At 39.1% G+C, this 22,343-nt stretch overlaps 1 protein-coding gene across 6 annotated transcripts in view; it reads left to right on the top strand.

Moving 5' to 3' along the window:
- The window catches only part of ATXN3 (ataxin 3), a 36,806-nt gene that overhangs the window by 1,540 nt on the left and 12,923 nt on the right, over positions 1–22,343 (top strand). For 4 of the 6 annotated variants that reach the window (XM_082733970.1, XM_082733968.1, XM_082733967.1 and 1 more), the window contains exons 2-9: positions 6,608–6,772; positions 7,019–7,063; positions 8,807–8,892; positions 9,288–9,354; positions 14,774–14,861; positions 16,110–16,242; positions 17,112–17,278; positions 18,801–18,897. In XM_082733970.1, coding sequence (XP_082590096.1) covers positions 6,608–6,772; positions 7,019–7,063; positions 8,807–8,892; positions 9,288–9,354; positions 14,774–14,861; positions 16,110–16,242; positions 17,112–17,278; positions 18,801–18,897 — 848 coding nt within the window. Of the gene's footprint in view, positions 1–6,607; positions 6,773–7,018; positions 7,064–8,806; positions 8,893–9,287; positions 9,355–14,773; positions 14,862–16,109; positions 16,243–17,111; positions 17,279–18,800; positions 18,899–22,343 lie in introns of those variants that run through there. The other 2 variants (XM_082733969.1, XM_082733972.1) reach the window with 2 other exon arrangements.

The raw sequence follows: 22,343 nt of genomic DNA, 5'->3' as shown, positions 1-22,343 counted from the left end.
AGTCACACAATTCAGAGCCATCAAAGATGAAAGGGGCACAGAATAAATCTAAACGAGTGGTTAAGTAGAATGCTTTTCTTTGTAGAAAACATTTTTAGCACATTTTAACACTGGAGTAGACCAGTTTTTATGTGTGGGTAAGGGCTCAATGGTATAGTTATCACTAATCTTTTGACTCAATTGACATGATTTATGAGTCTTGCACAAGAGAAATTTAGTTGCATAAGGAGATTGGGTGATGAGAACCCTACATATACATATTTTTATTATTAATTTTCAGAAGTTTAGTGTAGGACCAGATGTTTCAAATGGAAGACTTTAAACATTTCCACACCACCTCTTGAGATTCATATAATATGTTTTTACAAATATTGATTGGTGGGTATGAGGCGCTATTCGGATAGATTTCAGTGAAGGTAACAACTGAACCACCAGATCAGAAGCAGCTGGGTGCCAGCCTCATAAAGATGTCCTTTCCTGAAAGAACTCACTATCCAGGGATGCCTGGGTGGCTCAGTCTTGAGCCTCTGCCTTTGGCTAGAGTCATGATCCTCGGGTCCTGGGATCCAGTCCTGCATCAGGCTCCTTATTCAGTCGGCATCCTGCTTCTCATTCTGCCTGCCACTCCTCCTGCTTGTGCAATCCCTCTTTGACAAATAAATAAATTAAATTTAAAAAAAAAAGTCACAATAAGCATCTGTGTAGGCTTAAAGATACTTAAAATGATACCTTGGTCATCAACTTAAATGTACTTAATAGGTGAGGCTGGTAAGGTTTGGGGGGCATATTTCAAGAATGGGAAGCCCTTGTAACCATAGGGCCCATTGTTAATCTTGTACTCAGCCCATTCTGGGAATGTTTTAGCTTAATATGCCATTTTCTAGCACACTCCCTTCCCCTATGCCACACACACTTAACCTTTGCTAGACTCAGAGAACCAGCTTTGACTCTAATGAAGCTATGTATGTAGAGACACCTGCCTACAACAGGCCTTGCAGCTGCCTTCTGTGGGATATTGGTTTCCCCATTTTCAGAGTTACCATTTTGAGTGTCCTTTTTAAAGATAGAATCTAAGCTTAACAGTTGCTTGGTGATCTGTCACCGGTGCCTAAGACCATGCCTGGCACATAGTAATTGCTCAATAAATATTTGACCGAATTGAGAATTTCTTGAGCTTCTAAGATGTGTGTGGTGCTATTTATCTAAAGCAAATAATTTTTTTTTTAGATATGTCAGGCTTTCTAGGCCATCTATGGTATCTCACATATCCTTGTTTGATGTGTGTATGGGTATCTTACCCAACTATCTAAGATCATAAAACCCGGGGCACCTGGGTAGCTCGGTCAGTTGTGTAGCTGGCTCTTGGTCTTAGTTCAGGTTATGATCTCAGGGGTTATGTGGTCCAGGCCTGCGTGGGGCTCCGTATTGAGCACAGAGTCGGCTTCAGATTCTTTCTCCCTCTCCCCCTATCCTCCTCCCTCCTTAGATGTACTCTCCCTCTCTCTAAAATAAATAAAAACATCTTTAAAATTTTTTTAAAAATAAAGTCGTAAAAACCATTCTTAGCTACTGGAGCAGGTTGTATTTATCTATAGGCTAGGGTTTGCCAACCCCTAGCTTAGATCCTAATACTAAATGGCCACTAACTGCTGGGTGTTTTGGTTCTGGTGTCTGCTGTCATTTTTATTACTACTTCTGTTGCTGCCTGCTCTTGGTACAGTCACTGTGCCATCTCAATTGGTACTTTTAATGTAATGAAAACTGAGAATGATAATCAAACTTTTGGGGATTGTATTTGAAAATACTTAAAAGATGCTGAGCTTTGACTATAATATTCATTTTGCCCTTCGGTGATTGTTGGTTCATAATTGTATTTAGGATAGTTTAGGTTTGGGAATAACCAAATTCCAAATGAGTGATTTGAGAAAGTAATAATATCATAGACATGAAACTTCTGCCTGAGTTTGAATCCCAACTCTGCCATTTACTACCCATACGATCTTGGGCAAGTTATTTGTTATATCTCTCTGCTCCAGTTTCCTCCTCTGTGGTGCGAGGATAGTAAAGTGTCCACCTCGGCTATAAGCACTTGGAAGGCTTCCTAACCAGCAGTAGAGACATACTGGCTGTTGTTGTTACTCAGATGCATGTGTTTGCTGAACCTCATAATAGGGAGTGAAACCTTATCATCCCTGAGATGGGATGAAGATCTGTTAGGTTGATGGCGTGACTCTTTAGGTTAGGCCATTTCTGAGCACACACTCTTAGGTTTATGCCTGGTTTCTATTGTAATCTGTTATAAACAGTAGTATCTCTGGGAATTTGAACTAGTGGCAGGTTGGTCCTTAAGACTTTGGGGACAGTAAGGGAGTGATGTGGTTCCAGTTACTATTTATGGTTTTGGATTTTTTTTTTTTTTGAAGATTGTATTTATTTATTTGACAGACAGAAATCACAAGTAGGCAGAGAGGCAAACAGAGAGAGAGGGGGAAGCAGGTTTCCTGCTGAGCAGAAAGCCCGATGTGGGGGCTCGATCCTAGGACCCTGGGATCATGACCTGAGCCAAAGGCAGAGGCTTTAACCCACTGAGCCACCCAGGCATCTCACTATTTATGGTTTTATAAAACACCTTGATAGGGACATCTAGGGGGCTCAGTGGGTTAAGAATCTGCCTTCAACTCAGGTCATGATCTCGGGATCCTGGGATTGAGCCCTGCATTGTTCTCCCTGTTCAGTGGGGAGTCTTCTTTTCACTCTTGCTCTCCCTGAGCTTTCTCTCTCTCTCAAATAAATAAATAAAATCTTTTTTTTTTTTTTGAGATTTTATTTATTTACTTGGCAGACAGAGATCACAAGTAGGTAGAGAGACAGGCAGAAATTGAGGGAGGAAGCAGGCTCCCTGCTGAGCAGAGAGCCCGATGCGGGGCTCGATCCCAGGACCCTGAGATCATGACCTGAGCTGAAGGCAGAGGCTTAACCCACTGAGCCACCCAGGCGCCCCATCAAATAAATAAATAAAATCTTAAAAATAAAATAAAATATCTTAGTTTGTTCATTCTCTAATCCCAGCACAATAAGTCTGGGCCTGAAATCATGGAATTTCAGTACTACTGAATTTTGACTATGGCACAGATAAACTTCTATCTAACTTTGGTTGAAGTTCCATGAGCAAGAGGTGGGTGGGAATAAGTTGGGCGCAGGGATGGGTAATCTTAGGTGGGGCCATTGTGCAATTTTTTTTTTTTTGGTTCATACAGAATTTGATTCATCTTGTGACTTTAAAAAATGATTTTAAATTTGGACAGAACAGTTCTTTTCTTCCATTAAATCATATTAGAAGTACAGAACTTGATGTTTCCTACAGCAGTAGTTTTACTGAGACAAGGTTTGATATTAAATGCTTACTTTTTTTTATTTCAAGGCTTTTTTATAGAGACTTTCTTTAGTTTTTTTTTTTTTTTAAGATTTTATTTATTTATTTGACAGAGAGAGATCACAAGTAGGCAGAGAGGCAGGCAGAGAGAGAGACGGAGAAGCAGGCTCTCTGCAGAGCAGAGAGCCCAACGTGGGGCTCGATCCCAGGACCCTGGGATCATGACCTGAGCTGAAGGCAGAGGCTTTAACCCACTGAGCCACCCAGGCGCCCCTCTTTAGTTTTTTTATAGAGAGAATTTTTAAACTAATAGTTGGATTCACAATTTCAATGTATGTATTCAATGTGATGACTGTAGTTTGAGAGTACCAAGCTGAGGCATGTAGCCTGTCAGATGGACAGAAAATTTGCATTAGAACTGTTCCCAGCAAATCCAGTGTCTGGTAACTGTAGTAGGGAGCTCTTGATATGTGAAAATAGCTGTATCTTAGCAGAGGTCTTTTTGTTGTTACTTGAATTTTTTTAAGTGTAACAAAACCAGGTTAGGGACACATGACCTGAGCTGAAGTTAAAAGTCGGATGCTGGGGCGCCTGGGTGGCTCAGTGGGTTAAGCCTCTGCCTTCAGCTCAGGTTATGGTCTCAGGGTCCTGGGATTGAGCCCCACATTGGGCTCTCTGCTCCACGGAGAGCCTGTTTCCTCCTCTCTCTCTCTGCCTGCCTCTCTGCCTACTTGTGATCTCTATCTGTCAAATAAATAAATAAAGTCTTAAAAAAAAAAAAGTCAGATGCTTAACCGACTGAGCTACCCAGGTGCCCCTTGAATCTGTCTTCTTTAACATTAATTGATCCATACTGTTGCAGGTGGCTGTAGCTAATTCATTGTCATTGTCATATAGTATTCCCTTTTGAATATAACACAATTAACCTCTTCTACTCTGGCATCTGGGTGGTTTGGATTGAGAACGTTACGAATAGTGGCTCTTTTATAGATGTCTTTTGATAAATGTATGTTTACATTTCTAATGTTGGCATTATGCACGTAGTTGTGGAATTGCTAGATCATAGGGTTGGTAGATGTTAAGCTTTAGTAGATACTCCAAATAGTTTTCCCGAGTGGGTGTGCAATTTAATGTTCATCAGCGGTATACAGTAGCTTTAATGTCTCTAATCTCCAACATTTTAGGCTTTTTGGAGAGTCTATAGTAGTAACGCTGTGGTTTTACTATGTCATTCCCTGATGGTTAATGAAGTGGAACATCTTTTTGTGTTTTTTAGCCATTTGGCTATCTTCTTGTGAATACTTCTTTGTCTTGCCCATCTTTCAGTACAGTAGAATATTATTAGTAGGAGGTCTGTGTATCTCTTCAATTCACATTTTATTTTTCAGAAGGAGTTGCTTTTTGGCAATAGGAATACAGTAGGAGGGAAACAAGGTCAAGATAAGTTCTCTCTCACTATGTAGCTGTGACTTGAGGGAAAGATTTTGTCTTCACCTTCAGGTGAAGTACCTATTCTGTACTAGAATTTGAAGATGAGTTTATCTCAGTCCCCTATCTCACACTCAGATGGTCTCAATGCTTCCATCCTGTTCCGTTGTATACATATACCCTGTATCATTTTCAGAAACTGAATCTTGTTCCTAGAAAATTCATTAGGAAAAATCTGTATCTTGCAAGATGTTGCTCTCTGGGGTGACCATCTCTTGAGTAACGTAGCTCAGAACAAATTGCACAAGGTAAGACAGGCTGGGGAAGACTTTACTGGGGAAAAAGAACAAATTGCACAAGGTAAGACAGGCTGGGGAAGACTTTACTGGGGAAAAAGAACAAATTGCACAAGGTAAGACAGGCTGGGGAAGACTTTACTCGGGAAAAAGAAAGCAAGGTTAGCAGGAAAAGAAAAATGTCATCTTCTTCCATCATCCCGCAGAGGGATCTGTGTTCACAGGAAGGGATCTCACCCACCAGGCTGTCTCCCTTCTTACAAGGCAAGCATGGGAGAGTGGCCTTGTTGTGGGGAGCAGGGTGATAGGCAGACTGCTCAGTGCCAGGCAGCTTGGATTTAGTTTTGGGGAGCCAATGGTTTGAGAGCCAGCCACCCAGCACCTGAAGACCCTGGGCCCGCGGGAAGTTGTACTCACTCCACTCCGCACCGTAGGAAGGTGGTGATCTTGAAGATCCTGTGTTTTCATGGATGCAGCTCTCCTTGCTGGCTTGTCTGGAAATGAGCTCCAGGGGTGGTTTTTGGAAGTTTTGCCCATTGTACTGTACTATATACACATTTTGTGCAGAGTTCCCCAAAGAGAACCTTGGCTCTCTTAGCTTCAGTCTTCATTAACAGCAAATGGGATCTTTCTTACCTATATCAGTTCTTGAAATTCTTTTGTTCACTGATTTCAAATTCCTTGAATATGTATTTTTTTTAAAGATTTTATTTATTTATTTGACAGAGACACAGCGAGAGAGGGAATACAAGCAGGGGGAGTTCTCGGGAGAGTGGGAGCTTCCAGCTAAACAGGGAGTTAGATGCTGAATCATGACCTGAGCCAAAGGCAGACGCTTAATGACTGAACCACCCAGGTACCCCTCCTTGAATAAGCATTTAGATTGGGTAGAATGTCTTGATAAAAGAATACAAATGTTCTAGCGATTAAAATTCCCTTTCAGCATTTTTAATTTGCGCTGGAGCCTCCGAAGATGTATATATTTTAGGTACTGAAAATGAGAGGTGCTAATGTTTTTTATAGAGTAGTTTCTAGTAAAGTATGAAATTTGACATATCTGATAGAGAGTGATATTTGTTTAATATAAATCATTCTTAAGGGGCACCTGGGTGGCTCAGTGGGTTAAGCCTCTGCGTTCTGCTCAGGTCATGATCTCCTGGGATTGATCCCCCCCCACATAGGGCTCTCTGCTCAGCAGGGAGCCTGCTCTCCCCTCTCTCTCTGTCTGCCTGCCTCTCTGTCTGCTTATGATCTGTATCAGATAAATTTTAAAAAATCATTCTCAAGTTTTTGTTCATATAGCTAAATAATTATAGTTTTATTAGTGGTAAAATAATGAAGGAAGTGTTAGCAAGTGAAAACTCCTGCATTTATGTTAATCATACTTATCTAAAGCCAAACGGTTCTGTTTGGCTGCATTAAGTTAATGATTAAATTCCTCTTTAGAGGAAGCTACTGTACAAATCTGTTAAACCAGTCACATTTGAATTTTTTCTTTTGGAAATATTAGCAAGAAGGCTCACTTTGTGCTCAGCATTGCTTGAATAATCTATTGCAAGGAGAATATTTTAGCCCTGTGGAATTATCGTCAATTGCACACCAGCTGGATGAGGAAGAGAGGATGAGAATGGCAGAAGGAGGTGTTACTAGTGAAGACTATCGCACATTTTTACAGGTACTGATTTTAAACCCACTAAATCACGTTTTTGTTTTTTAGTTTTTGTTTTTTAATGTGGGTACTGTTTAGAAAAGGATGCGCCATTCTTCCTATGGGGCTCTGACTTGTTAATTATAATTGTGCTCTTGACTGTGTACATGGGAATGCACAAGATGTTATTTTAAATATGCACACTAATGACAGTTTTTATCCTTCTCTCCCCACCCTCAACCTCCGCCTCAACTACCTATCCAAATTAAACAGCAGCCTTCTGGAAATATGGATGACAGCGGTTTTTTCTCTATTCAAGTAAGTAGTCAAAGCGTGCTCTAAGGGTTGTTTATGTCCCAGGCACTGTTCAAGCTAAGAATAGGGTTGATGTGAATATCTTTTCACAGCCTTTCATGGTCAGTGTAATGATATGACCTTCAGAAATTCCTCCAGTAGACGGTGTCTAAGAGTGTATGATTATTAAAAAAAATAAAAATGAGGGGCACCTGGGTGGCTCAGTGGGTTAAGCCTCTGCCTTCATTCAGCTCAGGTCATGATCTCAGGGTCCTGGGATCAAGCCCGGGTTGGGCTCTCTGCTCAGCATTCTGCACCACCCCCATTCTTGTGATCTCTATCTGTCAAATAAATAAATAAAATATTTTTAAAAAATAAATAAATAAAAAGTAAAAATGAGCTATAGAGCACAAGAAAAAAACTGGAAAAAAGTGTAAGATTATACTCTAGATTTTTATAGAGATAAACATGAAAATTAGGATTGTAGACACTTTATTTTATTTTATTTTATTATTTTTTATTTTTTTAAGTAGGCTCCATCCCCAACCTGGATTTAAGTGTGAGGCTTGAACTCACAACCCTGAGATCAAGACCTGAATTGAAATCAACAGTCAGACGCTTAACTGACTAAGCTAGCCAAACACCCCAGAACATTCGTTTTTAGAGTAGGGCTTTTTGAAAGGAGACTATTTAATTTACATCTGGATGCTGATAACCATAATTCCAATAAGTTGCAGTATTTCATGCTTCCTACTTGTGTAAATTTGAGAAAACGCAACACCTCACTGCCTTCCATTTAAATCCACCTACCAGGATTGGATTCCTTTATTATGGTCTATGGCTTCTGCTGGTTTTCTTTTTTGCAACTAAGGTCTCCCCTTGAATTCTGTGGGTGATTGTACATGTACTGGTGAGATCTTTTATCTTCTCTTTGGGTCTTTCATTCTGTTTCTGACCCCTGAGAGGTTGAGAGGTGTGTCCAGAGTTCTTCCAGAAGCTCTCATGAAGAGTCTGGGCTCCATGGTGGCCTGCAGCCCTCCGCAGCTGCTGCAGAACTGGAGGAGGCCGGGGCAGGCCCAGCACCTGCCGTTGCCTGTGTGTGCAGTGCTGTTCTTGGTGCCTGCTCACATGTGCCCACTGCACTGCATTCACTGTGTGTCGGGCAGGTATCTGCTTCACTTCCGGCTCCGTTGGCTGCCTTGGAGGGCAGAGGGTGAATTCTCAGAAAGCTTTTTGTTTTCTCAGTTTGAAGTAATCAGGTATGTTTTTGTGGGTTTTTTCCCCCTACAAATTACAAACCGATGATAACAGAAGCTTAAATTCTGAAAGCTTCCGTTGAAATTCCTAGAAAAAACTCTTTTTAATAGACAGAATTTTTATCACTACTGAAACCTCTAGATAGTGAGTTGATATAACTTTTCTAAAGCAGGACCCATAGCAGCCAAATTATGGCATGTGTATATTGGACTAGTTTTAAGAATAGTACCCACTGGATAGAATGTACATCTGGATTTTTGAGGCACTTCTATATAGGAATTGTGTGCTTCTCTGGATGTTCCAGAAACCTAGTGTAAATAGCACTCCTTTAATGCTGTGTTTGTTCTTCTATGGATTTAGTGATGCAGCTATACACACACACCTTTAAAAGACCATAACCTTCTGGGGAAAATTATATATAAAATACAGTTGTTTATACCCTAACATGCTATACTACTTAAATAATTGATGGTTTAGCTTATGGAAAGTTGCTATTTTTTTTTTTAACAGGTTATAAGCAATGCGTTGAAAGTTTGGGGTTTAGAACTAATTCTCTTCAACAGTCCGGAGTATCAGAGGCTCAGGATCGATCCCATGTAAGACTTTATTTTGCTTTTCCTAAATTTGATTTTTAAAGTTAAAATTTCTTAAAGAAGAAATGTTTATTCTGAATACTTTTGTTTTGATGATCCCTGTTTCATTCCCTTGGTTTCCCATTACATTTTTGGGGGATGTCGTGAACATCTGCCCACTGAGCCTTCCCCACACCTCAGTGTCGGAGCTGATCTTTAAATGCTGTGCGAGGCCAATGTGTGTGCCTGGCACCACTAATCTGCAGAGAGATTTATACTGTTTTGTAATTTCTTAAAAACCAGTGATCCCTAACTGTGAGCATAATCCTAATGTTTTTTATAATACTTGCCAGTAGATAAAGTAAATGAATATGAACTCTACTATTTCAACTTGTGTATGTATCTTTTTCTTTTTCTAGAAATGAAAGATCATTTATATGCAATTACAAAGAACACTGGTTTACAGTTAGAAAATTAGGGAAACAGGTAATGTTTCTCCCCTTCCCTCTCTTTTTTCTCATTTTCTCATTTTGCACTCCATTTGTAACTATAATGTAAAGGATTGGTACCTTAAAGGTGAAGAAAGTTACCATATATGTGTATATGGTACGGTTTCAATCTTGATAGATTTGCTATTTCTTTTTTTTTTAATTGAGATTTTATTTATTTGACAGAAAGAGACAGTGAGAAAGGGAATATAAGCAGGGGGAGTGGAAGAGGGAGAAGCAGGCTTCCTGCTGAACAGAGAACCTGATGCGGGGCTCAATCCCAGGACCCTGGGATCATGACTTGAGCTGAAGGCAGACGCTTAAGAACTGAGCCACTCAGGCGCCCCGAGATTTCCTATTTTAAAAGACAGTATCAATTTCCTTGGGGCACTTGGGTGGCTCAGTCATTAAGCATCTGCCTTCAGCTCAGGTCATGATCCCAGGGTTCTGGGATCGAGCCCCGCAGCAGGCTCCCTGTTCTGTGAGAAGCCTGCTTCTCCCTCTCCCACTCATCCTGATTGTGTTCCCTTTTGCGCTGTGTCTCTCTCTCTGTTAAATAAATAAATACAATCTTAAAAAAAAAAAAAAAGACAGTATCAGTTTCCCTTATGGATTTATTTATAACAACCATGCAGAGTTGGCTCTTGAACAGCATGAGTTTGAACTACATGGGTCCACTTACACATGGATTTTTTTTTTACAGTACAATACTGTAAATGTATTCTCTGTATGGTTTTCATAGTAACATTTTCTTTTCTCTAGCTTTATTGTAGAAATAAGTATATAAGGGGCACTTGGTTGATTGTAGAGCATGCAACTCTTAGTTTCAGAGTTGCGAGTTCAAGGCACATGTTGTGCATGGAGTCTACTTAAAAAAAAAAAAAAGGTACATACATAATACATTATACAAAATATGTGTTAATTGTTCATGTTAGCACTAAGGCATCTAGTCACCAGTAGGCTATTAATAGTTGAGTTTTTTGAGGAGTCAAAAGTTACATGTGGATTTTCAACTGTGGAAGTTGACCCCTAGCCAGGGTCAACTGCACAATTTAACTATATCATAAGAAAAAGTTTCTATTTAATACAGATGTGGTTATTTTTAGTGGGTTTTTATGTGATAAAGATGTTAATCCAGTTAATGGTGACTTTTATAGATTTGTGTTTAGTGTATAATAGTGTCATGAAGCCTAAAACAATGTCCAGCGTGAGTAAAATTTTTTCAGTTATGTTAGCTTTAGCATACATATCAGGATTATTCACATGCCAAAATGCCATGTAATACATATATCTACATGAAGTCATTTCTGGTTTTGGGTGGGGGGCAGTTTCAAAAAAGAATATCAAGAAATGTACTTAAAATCAAGAAATGTACTTAAGATTTCATTTTTGTAAACAATAATCAAAGATCTTTATATACATGATACCACTTTCGAAACAATTATTTAAAGTCCTATTTTTTAGAATTTAGAATTTTCAAAAGAGGGTTATTGTAAATGATCAAATATAAAAAGAAATGAGCTATTGGTATGTTCAATAACAGGGATGGATCTAAAAATAATTAAGCTAAATGAAAGAAGCCAGACACAAAATACTACGTAGTGGATGGTTCTATTACATAAAGGTCTAGAAGATTCAAGGCAACCTATAGAGACAGAAAACAGATTGACCAGTGGTTGCCTGGGGATGAGGAAGGCAAGGAGCAGTGAGAGATTAGGATTATATGGGGCACCAGAAACTCAGTTGTGGTGATGGTTTCTTAGGTGTATAGATATGTTCGACTTCAAATTGGACATTTTAAATGTGTGTGATTTCTTGCATGTCAGTTACATCCCCATAAAACTTAAAAAAAAAAAAAAAAAAAAAGTGATACAGGGAAGGGGCACCTGGGTGGCTCAGTGGGTTAAACCTCTGCCTTCGGCTCAGGTCATGGTCTTAGGGTCCTGGAATCAAACCCCACATCGGGCTCTCTGCTCGGTGGGGAGCCTGCTTCCTTCTCTCTCTCTGCCTGCTGCTCTGCCTACTTGTGATCTCTCTCTCTCTTTGTCTGTCAAATAAATAAATAAAATCTTTAAAAAAAAATAACAGAACAAAAAGGAAAATGAAATCAAGAACGAGTGCATTGAATTAAATCAATGAGATCATTCAAAAGCAGGAACTGTACTGTTACCTTGTAAGTCAGCTACCTAGAGGCAGCTTCATGTGACATGGTTATCCCTAAAGATCCCTCTTAAGTTACAAAGAGCAGGGAAGGCAGTGTGGCGCATTAGGGGTGAACTGAATATGGGAATCAACTCTAGGGAAAGACAATGGAGGACACTGCCAAGATTATTTAACCTTTGGCTTTTATTTATATTTTTTTAAAAATGCAATTAAGTATGCCTTACTTTTTCTGTATAAGGTAATCACTAGATGTCTTTAAGATCTGAAAACTTAGGTCCCAGAAGTTCCTTTATATTGATTTGCATATAAACTTAACATCATTATTTTGATAGGCTGTAAAAATTTTAGTTCTTAATTTTTTAAGATTTTATTTATCTATTTGTCAGAGAAAGAGTGCAAGAGAGCACATAAGCAGGGGGAGAAGCAGGCTCCCCACTGAGCAAGGAACCCAATGTGGGGCTCAGTCCCAAGACCCTGGGATCATGACCTGAGCTGAAGGCAGACGCTTAACTGACTGAGCCACGCAGCCATCCCCCAAATTTTAGTTCTTTGAATGTTTAGGGTGCCTGGGTGGCTCAGTCAGTTAACTGTCCAAGTCTTGATTTTGGTTCAGATCTGATCTCATGATTCGTGAAATCCAGCCCGCTGAGCAAGGAGCATGCTTGAGCATTCTCTCACCCTCTGCCCCTCCCCACACACTCTCACTTAATCTCTCTCTTTCTTTCTCAAATAAATAAAACTTTCAAAAAAATTAGTAAATAAAACTGAGTTTTCACATTTTAAATTACTTTATCTTTGACAAATACAAGAAATACTATCATTTTGATTTATCTTTGGCTCTAATTTCTATTTTTGTTTATAGTTATAGTTCTCATTACATAGTCTTTTGTATGAGGTTCTTGTATTACGAGAAAGATGACTGGAAAAGTTTCTTTTATTTTCCTGTGTGTGTTTTTTATTCAGGTGTAGTTAACATGCAGCGTTGCATTAGTCTCAGTGTGCAGTATAGTGAATCAGCGACTCTATGTTACCCCGTGCTGCTCACGGTCAGTGTATTCATCACCTTCACCCGTTTCACCCATTCCTTCAGTTTGTTCTTTGTAGTTAAGAGTCTGTTTTTGGGGTGCCTGGGTGGCTTGGTGGGTTAAAGCCTCTGCCTTCAGCCCAGGTCATGGTCTCAGGGTCCCGGGATCAAGCCCCACATTGGGCTCTCGGCTCAGCTGGAAGTCTGCTTCCTTCCCTCTCTTTCTGCCTGCTGCTCTGCCTTCTTGTGATCTCACTCTGTCAATTAAATAAATAAAATCTTTTAAAAAAAAGTCTGTTTTTGATTTGTCTCTTTTCTTTGTTCCTTTATTCTATTTCTTAAAATTCCACATATGAGTGAAATCATATATTATTTGTCTTTCACTGACTGATTTCACTTTTTTTTTTTTTTTTTTTGACAGAGATCACAAGTAGACAGAGAGGCAGGCAGAGAGAGGGGAGGAAACAGGCTCCGCGCTGAGCAGAGAGCCTGTGCGGGGCTCGATCCCAGGACCCTGAGATCATGACCTGAGCTGAAGGCAGCGGCTTAACCCACTGAGCCACCCAGGCACCCCCCCCCTTTTTTTTTTCTGATTTCACTTATTATTATACTCTCTAGATCCATCCATGTTGTGGCAAGTGGCAAGAGTTTTGTTTTGTTTTTGTTTTTTTCAGATTTATTTATTTAGAGAGAGAGAGAGAGAGAGCATAAGTTGTGGGGGAGAGCCAAAGGGAGAGGGAGAGAGAGTCTTAAGCAGATTCTGATCTAAGCACAGAGCTAGACTTAGGGCTTGATCTCTTGACCCCAGATCATGACCTGAGCCAAAATCAACAGTCAGAGGCTTACCCATCTGAGCTCCCCAGGTGCCCCAAGATTTCTTTCTTATGGCTGAGTAAGCCATTCTTTTTTATGGCTGAGTAATATCCCAAGTGTGTGTGTGTGTGTGTGTGTGTGTGTGTGTGTGTGTATCTTCTGTCTTCAGCTATTCATGTGTCGGTGGACACTTGGGCTGCTTCCATAATTTGGCTCTTGTAAATAATGCTGCAGTAAACATAGAGGTGCATATATCTTTTCAAAGTGTTTGGTATTCTTTGGGTAAATATCTAGTAGTGGAATTACTGGATTGTAGGGTAGTTCTATTTTTAATTTTTTGAGGAACCTTGATACTGTTTTCCACAGTGGCTGCACCAGCTTGCATTCCCACCAGCAGAGCACAAGGGTTCCTCTTTCACCTCATCCTTGCCAACATTTGTTGTTTCTTGTGTGTTTGATTTTAGCCGTTCTGACAGCTGATTATCTCATGGTAGTTTTGATACACATTTCTGTGATGATGAGTGATGTTGAGCATCTTTTCATGTGTCTGTTGGCCATTGGCATGTTGTCTTTGGCGAAATAAATGACTGGAAAAGCATTGTATCTGTCAAAATCAAGAAAACGTAATAGGTCATGATGCTGAGTCATTTTTGAAAGTTCTGGATCTTGTGGGTTAAATTAGGAGTCCTGTGAAGTTGTGACTAAATGATCTTAATTACATGTGTTAGGGTCTTAGTGATGTTTGTAAGATAATTGGCGATTATGAATTCTCTTCCTGGAATGTCTAGTTTTCTCACAACTGAAATCTTTTTAAATTTTATTTATTTGAGAACGAGGGAGAGCATGTGCAGAAGCAGGAAGAGGGATGGGGGGAGAGAGAATCCTTGAGTAGAGTCTGCATTGAACCTGGAGCTGAACATGGGGCTCCATCTCATAGCCCTGAAATCATTACCTGAGCTGAGACGAGAGTCAGACACTCAACTGACTGAGCCAGGCACCCCTGAAATCTTTTGACCAAAATTATCAGCAGTGGGAAAATTTTGCGTAGTTTATATTTCTTCAGTATAACGTGATAAGGATTTTGTTGGGCCAATACTTTGAAAAAAGATTCAGTTATACCTATCAATAAAGATACTTTAAAGTACTGACTTAGTTTGGGAGTGGGAGATTTAGAATTTATGACTTAAAGCAAAATTCTATTTTTAAACATTTTAAAGGCATTTTAATATTGATAAATCTGCAGTGCTTATCTCAGTTCTTAAAAATCACATTACTACTTTTAAAAAATCTTGATTTAACAGTGTTTTCAGTATTTAGATAGTCTTACTATGTTTAGACGTGTTATATCCTTAACACATGGAACTTCCTTATTACTTATGATGTACATTAACTTAAATATTTACTTTTTTTTTTCCAGTGGTTCAACTTGAATTCTCTCTTGACGGGTCCAGAATTAATATCAGACACATACCTTGCACTTTTCTTGGCTCAATTACAACAGGAAGGTAAATAAAGACCTAAGTTTTTATAGTGCTATTTTTCGAAGTAGCTAAATAAAACTAGCTCTATTAGGTTTTAAGTATAAAATGCCTTTAAGTGAAATCATCTTGGTGAACCTTAATCTGTGATTTGGATGACACCATCCAGGCGGAATTCTCACGGATACTTTGCCCTCACCTGAGGATGCTGCTTCCTTAGCAGCCCCACTAAGTGTGGCTTTTTTTCCTTCCAGACCCCACAGACCCCCATGGTTAAGGGTCGGGGTAGGTAATCTTCCTGCTTCTTCTTGCCCCTCTTGGGCCACTGTCCTTTGCTGAAAACTCTAGCTCCATTAAAATACCTGACCCTAAAACATTAATTAACTAATTAATTAATTAAAAAGCTAAAATAAAACACCTGACACCGAGTAAACTCTCCCTCCTGTTCTTTTGCATTTATGTGATCCCCCTTTTCCACAGAAGACTTTTAGAGTCTGACTCGCTGTTTTCTCTCAACTTGAACTCCCTTTTGTCATTCTTAAGTGAATTTCTACATCAAAATAGGAACCACATCAGCAACACCTTGACTGGGTTTTGAGCCTTGGTTTCCCAGCTCCTGTTTTCAGCAAGGAGGGGGTTGTATGTGTGTGCGCCTGTGAGTGTCTGCGTGCATACGTGTGCGTAAGGTTGGAGGGGATCAGCTGTTTCTACAGATGATTCATTTTACCCGTATTTCACATTATTACACACATTATCTGGCTGTATCCTTACAACAGCCCTCTGAGGAAGGTACCAGTATCATCAGTTTAACAGTGGCAAAAACTGAGATGTAGCGGATTACACTGATTCACCAAAGACCATGCTCAGTCTTGGAATTGGAAGAGCTAGGACCAAAACCCTGGCCATCTGATTCCAAATTCCTTGCTCTTACCCACTCCTTTACCTGCCTATTTGTTAGCATTTAGTGAGTAGTCTCCTTGGTCACACGTTCTCTTGGTAGGGCCCTTTGCATACATTATTTCATTTATTCCTCAGTCGCTCTATGAGATGGCTATCCCATCTTACAGATGAAGAAAGTGGGGCTTAGAAACTTTCAGTAGTTTGTCCTAGATCACCCTGCCAGTAAGTGTAAGAACCATTATTTGAACCCAGGTCTTTACCACCGTCAGCTTGTATTCTTTCCACTCTACTGTACTGCCTTTCCATCTGCTGTCATTTTAAACCTATTTTTAATCTCTTACTAGCTGTTTTAGTGTATTTTTGCCTTTTTTTTAGGTTATTCTATATTTGTTGTTAAGGGTGATCTGCCAGATTGTGAAGCTGACCAACTTCTACAGATGATCAGGGTCCAACAGATGCAGAGACCAAAACTCATCGGAGAAGAATTAGCACAACTGAAAGAACAGAGGTAAAAGCAGGCCTGCGGTATGGAGTATACGATAGTATTTCATCACAAGAATTACACTTTCTTTCTTTTTCTTTAAAGATTTTGTTTTTTAAGTAATCTCTATATCCAGTATGAGGCTTGTACTCACAGGCCGAGATCAAAAGCTGAATGCTCTAATGACTAAGTCAGCCAGGGGCCCCAAGAATTACATTTTCATGCTTACTTTGGGTGTGTGGTCCTTTTATTGTTGGTGATTTTTTTTCTTTTTAGACTTATATTTTTAGTGAAGTTTTTTGGTTCAAACTTGAATCGATTCTTTGAATTACTTAGTTAGCTTAGATCCAAATCACAGCATGATCTTTTTATTTAAAAAAAAAAAAATTATTTATTTATTTGACAGAGAGAGAGAGAGAGATCACAAGCAGGCAGAAAGGCAGGCAGAGAGAGAGAGAAAGGGAAGCAGGCCCCCTGCCAAGCAGAGAGCCCGATTCAGGGCTCTATCCCAGGACCCTGAGACCATGACCCAAGCCGAAGGCAGAGGCCTAACACACTGAGCTACCCAGGTGCCCCAGCATGATCTTTATATTATGAGATGCTCTGCCAGAAAACGTGTAATTCTTGACTTACATAGACTCTTTGGGGGCAACTGGCTGGCTCAGTCAGTGGATCATGTAACTCTCCATCTCGGCGTTGTGAGTTCAAACCCCACATTGGATGTAGAGATTACTTAAAAAAACCAAAGGTAAGTGCAAGCCCCATGTTGTATGTAGAGATTATTTAAAATAAAATCTTAAAAAATTATTTAAAAAAATTTTTCATTTATAAGTGTCTCTATTGTTCATCCAAAACAGAAGACTGATCTGCAGTTACTCTCTGTTTTTGTTCTTCAGAGTCCAGAAAACAGATCTGGAACGAGTCTTAGAAGCAAATGACGGGTCGGCCACGTTAGACGAAGATGAGGAAGATTTGCAGAGGGCTTTGGCACTAAGTCGCCAAGAAATTGACATGGAAGATGAAGAAGCAGATCTCCGCAGGGCTATTCAGCTCAGTATGCAAGGTCGCGATGTTTGGATGTGTACTTCATTTGTTGTTAAAGGGCTGATTCAGATCATTCTTTGTTCCCCTGGTAGTAAACGTACTGTTGGTAAAAGTTCTTTGAAAATTACTGCAAGAGCAGTAACTATGTGCATACAGTCAGCTAGCTTTCTTTTAGCTTTCTTATAATATAAATAACTTACAACCTAGTTATGTTTTTATGCTGGTTTTTCCATTTGGTTATAACAAATGGAAGCACAACAATAGCACAACAATAAATGGAGCTTAATCTCTTTGGGCAAAAAGCAGGGAGGCCCTTCCTAGACCAGCTATTCTGAAAATGTATGCTGTTGGATACAAAGGAAGGCCTGGGCAGAAATATTTAAAAAGTCTAATTTAGGGGCTGTGCAACTTAACAACTTAAGCCCACTTGGATGGGTCCACCTTGACAGTGACATAAGGAGAATGAAGATGTATCCCCCAGGGAGTCCAGGCCGAGGGAATTGTCTGGGATATAGTTCAGAGAAGCTTCCTGAAAGGTGTGCGTGGTTTTTTTTTGGCTGTTTTGTTTTCATCCAATTAATGTGAATTTGCCTTCTGCTTAATGAGATTACTCAATGGAATTTCTTAAATATCTAAACAAAATTGAAATTATGTTACTATGAAGATTATCCTTTCTATCCTGAATTCTCCTGCCTCCTGGCACATCTTGGAGTGCTTCATATGTGTGCAATCCCATTTTTGATTAGTAGAGCCCTACTTGATTAGCCCAACAGTGAACAGACAGCAGCTTTTATAATTTTAGATATTTTGGGGACCTCCACTTTTCTTCCTGCTTTATTTCACCATCTTAGCAGGATCTCTGCTTGGTGCAGTTATTAAGTGAGAACAGGGACACACACTTCCTTGACTTGGTATACATAGCGTGTGAGTATTTTAGGTCAGAGGAATACATAGAATGGGTTTCCAGTCAACCACTTCAAGTTGTTTCTAGTTGCAAGGGCCCATTCATTTCTGGTAAGTTAAAGAGGGCGCACACATGTGATGTTAATGACTCTTCCTTCCAGGTTGGCTATTGGACTTACATCCTCACATCCGCTATGTCACAGACAGGTGTGGACATGGATTATATTTGAACTGCCTTATTCAGATTTGTCCTTGAAAGTTTCAGAGCCTTTCTTATATTTATAGAATAGTAGCACAATATTTTTAAGAGGAAAACTTTTCAAAAACTTGCTCAAATAAGTATAAACATAGGGTTGCTTAAATTGGTAAATAAAGGGTTGCCTGGGTGGCTCATTTGTTTAACTGACTGCTTTCGGCTCAGGTCATGATCCTGGAGTCCTGGGATCAAGTGCCACATCAACTCCCTGCTCAGCAGGGAGTCTGCTTTTCCCTCTCACCCTCCCCTTTCTCATGCTCTCTTTCTCTCTCATTCTCTCTCTCTCTTTCTCAAATAAATAAATAGAATCTTTTTAAAAAATTCTTAGTTTTTAATCTTTTTAAAAAAATTGGTTTTTTATTCTGTTTTCTTTTGTTTTCAGGTAGTTCCAGAAGCATATCTCAAGATACTCCACGCACCTCAGATACACATCTGACTTCAGAAGAGCTCCGGAAGAGAAGAGAAGCCTACTTTGAAAAGTAAAGTAGTTGGTACAATATTAAAATTGCATATTTAATGTGTGCTTTGTCTGTTGTGTCTACAGTTTATACGTGTAGAGCTTTGGTTTAAACTATTTTATTTGGATTCTCGCCTTTCAAAAGATTGGTTATACCCTGAACCCTGTGAACATCTGAGTGTATTTTTTTTTTAATTTATGATGAATGAACTGAAATGATAACTAGTTTTAGGGAAAACCTTTGCCTTGATACCAATTAAGTTTATATGAAATAAGGTGAAGGAAACCCATTTGAATTTCAGTCATCAAAAGAAAATGGACCAAAGCAAGAACAATGCCTGGTGATCCTCTGGATATGCTTCTTGGTTATCTGACCAACCCTGCGAAGTTCTTCTGTCACTTAGCAGGAAAAAGAGCATTGTAGTCAGGAAACACACTCCCATCTCAGATAGAGGTGGTGGTTCATTGTTCTGATGGTCACTTGAGGGGTTATTGCAGGCCTATTGGCAGAGGGACATGGGGGCAAACTGTAAATTTGAATCATCAGCTCCCAAAATCCAACTGCTTAAGTGCTCTCAAATTAGAATATAAAAATGTCATCCTTCCCAGTAATTACCATGCACAAGTTGTCTTCCCTTTTTCTTCTTTTAAGGATAAAACTTTATTTTTAAAGGTTACATAGTAAAGTAAAGGCTACACAGATAGGTAGATACTCAGATCCTCTGATCCCAGACCAGAAACCAGAAGTCCAGTGGCTGAATCTGGCCTGTTCACTGTGTTTCATCAATTCTGAGATGTATGTATTTTCACATTTCAACATAAGCATCTCACAGTCATAATTGGCAGTATTGGAGGAATCTAAAATATTGGCACATTTTACATATGATGGTGTAATGAAGATAATATTTACCTTGTTTTCTGTTTTGTTTTGTTTTTTTAAGTCACAGCTCAGAAGTATATGAAGGAAAGTTCTGATGAGCTGACAGCCTCTTAATGTGAGATATTTCTATTCAGTGATAGATTAATGGATTTAATTATATAAAATTTCAAAATAGTGTTTATTAGTGTTTCACTTCCCTTCAAATTTTTAATTTTCTTACTTTTTAATTTTGATAAACTTCAGATATCTATAAAAGTAGGGAAACCAGCATAATGAACCCCTGTTTACTTAACGTTGCCCAGCTTTAACCAATGTCAGGCACATGGCCAGTGTAGTTTTCTGTGCCCCCATCGCCTCTGCTTTCCCCTCTCCTACCACCAAGCTAGGATTATTTTGTGACATCTAAATTATTTTATCCTTTCATCCATTTTTTTGGAATATAGTGAAATGTTATTGTCACACTATAATATTAATAATTACCACATGATAATTGTTAGTAATTCTACAGTATCATCAAACGTCTAGTTAGTGTTAAAAATAAGGGGTGCCTGTCTGGCTTAGTCAGTGAAGCAGGTAACTCTTGACCTTGGAGTTAAGTTTGAGCCCCACATTGGGTATGCATATTATTTATAAAATCTTTTTTTTTTTTAAAGATTTTATTTATTTATTTGACAGACACCGAGATCACAAGTAGGCAGAGAGGCAGGCAGAAAGGGAGAGGAAAGCAGGCTCCCTGCTGAGCAGAGAGCCCCATGCGGGGCTCGATCCCAGGACCCCGAGATCATGACCTGAGCCGAAAGCAGAGGCTTTAACCCACAGAGCCACCCATGCGCCCTTATTTATAAAATCTTAAAAAAAAACCCCAAAAACAGAAACTCCAAACTGTTTAATTAGATAAAAACCAATATTCTACAAAATTTAAGACATATCAAAATTAAAGAAAAACAATCCTAGCCTTTAAAAATTAATGTTAGTATTTTGACACATTCTCTTCTAGTCACACACATGTATATTGTATGTTAGTTACATCCATTTTCCCATCATAGTAAATAGTCTTTATAATAGGCTGTGTGGTATTTCATAAAATGAATGTTTATATCATAGTTTATATGTAAACCTTTGACTTTTACTATTACAATTAATAGTGCAATGAATAATGTTTGTACTTAACCCTGTGGCTCGAACCTCTCATCATTTCTTCCAGTTATTCTGAGATTTTTGGGTCAAAGGACAGAAACATTTTCTTAAGATCTTGGTACAGATTTCTAAACTGCTTTTCAGAACATTCCGAAATGATACTTCTATCATGCTTATTTCACATTCCATTCTTTGCCAGATTAAATTGGTCCAAACAGATATACTTTATTTTTTTTTAAGATTTTATTTATTTATTTGGCAGAGATCACAAGTAGGCAGAGAGGCGGGCAGAAAGAGGGGGAAGCAGGCTCCCTGCTGAGCAGAGAGCCCAATGCAGGGCTTGATCCCAGGACCCTGAGACGATGACCTGAGCTGAAGGTAGAGGCTTAACCCACTGAGCCACCCAGGTGCCCCAAACAGATATACTTTATAGCAAAACTACGAAATTCACAAGTAGACCTAAGAAAAAGAAGATTTTTTATACTTTAAAAAACAAATCCCTTTTTTATTTTTTTTAAAAAATTTTCTTTTAGTTTTTTTGTTTTGTTTTTTTGTGGCAGTTGGGCGGGTTGAAAATGTGGAACTTTAAGATATTTCATCTTTATCATGGAGAGGATTTAAAATGTTTGAGAGTCATTGCAGCTCCTTCCAGGTTGGAGGTTAGTTGACTGGGTAGGAAGATGTGCAGTGATGGTTTCCAGCTTCAGTTTCATCATCTGCCTCCTGGTCTGACCTTGAAAATACTGCTGGGAACTTAAGGAGAACTAGAGAATGTTTTACAGTCACATTTTGCTGAAAAGAGTTAAGAGCTGACTTCTTGATGTTTCTTTTCAGCATTGTCTAAGGATTCAGAATCTTGTAAGACTCATTAGTAAAGGAGCTGAGAAAAAATATTAGTCTCTAATATTAGGCCTTTCACTAGAATTCCTGATTACTTAGACTACAAGCTTCAGTCTTTGGGAACTGAGCTCTAAGGTTATTGAGCTAATAACTCTTTGTTCCTGCTGACCCTCTCTAAATGGGCCCTGGTGCTAACTTGTTATTCAAACAAATTTTGAATTCAAAATAAGGGTTTTTTTTTTTTTCCATTCAAAGGGTTTATTATTCATTCAAATCGTTTTTTTCCCCTATACAGTATTTGAAGCTTCATGCCTAATGTAGTAACCACAGTATTCATGCATCAAGCATAAAAATACTGTTTAAAAACCTACTTGTTAAAAAGTCATAGTCAGTGGGGGCACTTGGATGGCTCAGTTGGCTAAGTGTCCAACTCTTTTGATTTCTGCTGAGGTCATGATCTCAGGGTTGTGAGATCCAGTGCTGCATTGGGCTCCCCACTCAGCAGGGAGTCTGCTTCTCTCTCTCTCCCTTTGCCCCCATATGCACATATGTGCATTCTCTCTCCCTCTCACTGAAATAAATCTTAAAAACAAACCAATAAAGTCATTGTT

The sequence above is a fragment of the Mustela nivalis genome, assembly GCF_964662115.1.
Source record: "Mustela nivalis genome assembly, chromosome: 6".
Lineage (NCBI taxonomy): Eukaryota > Metazoa > Chordata > Mammalia > Carnivora > Mustelidae > Mustela > Mustela nivalis.
Note: the sequence above shows the minus strand (reverse complement) of the source record. Positions and strands in the feature narration are given on the sequence as shown.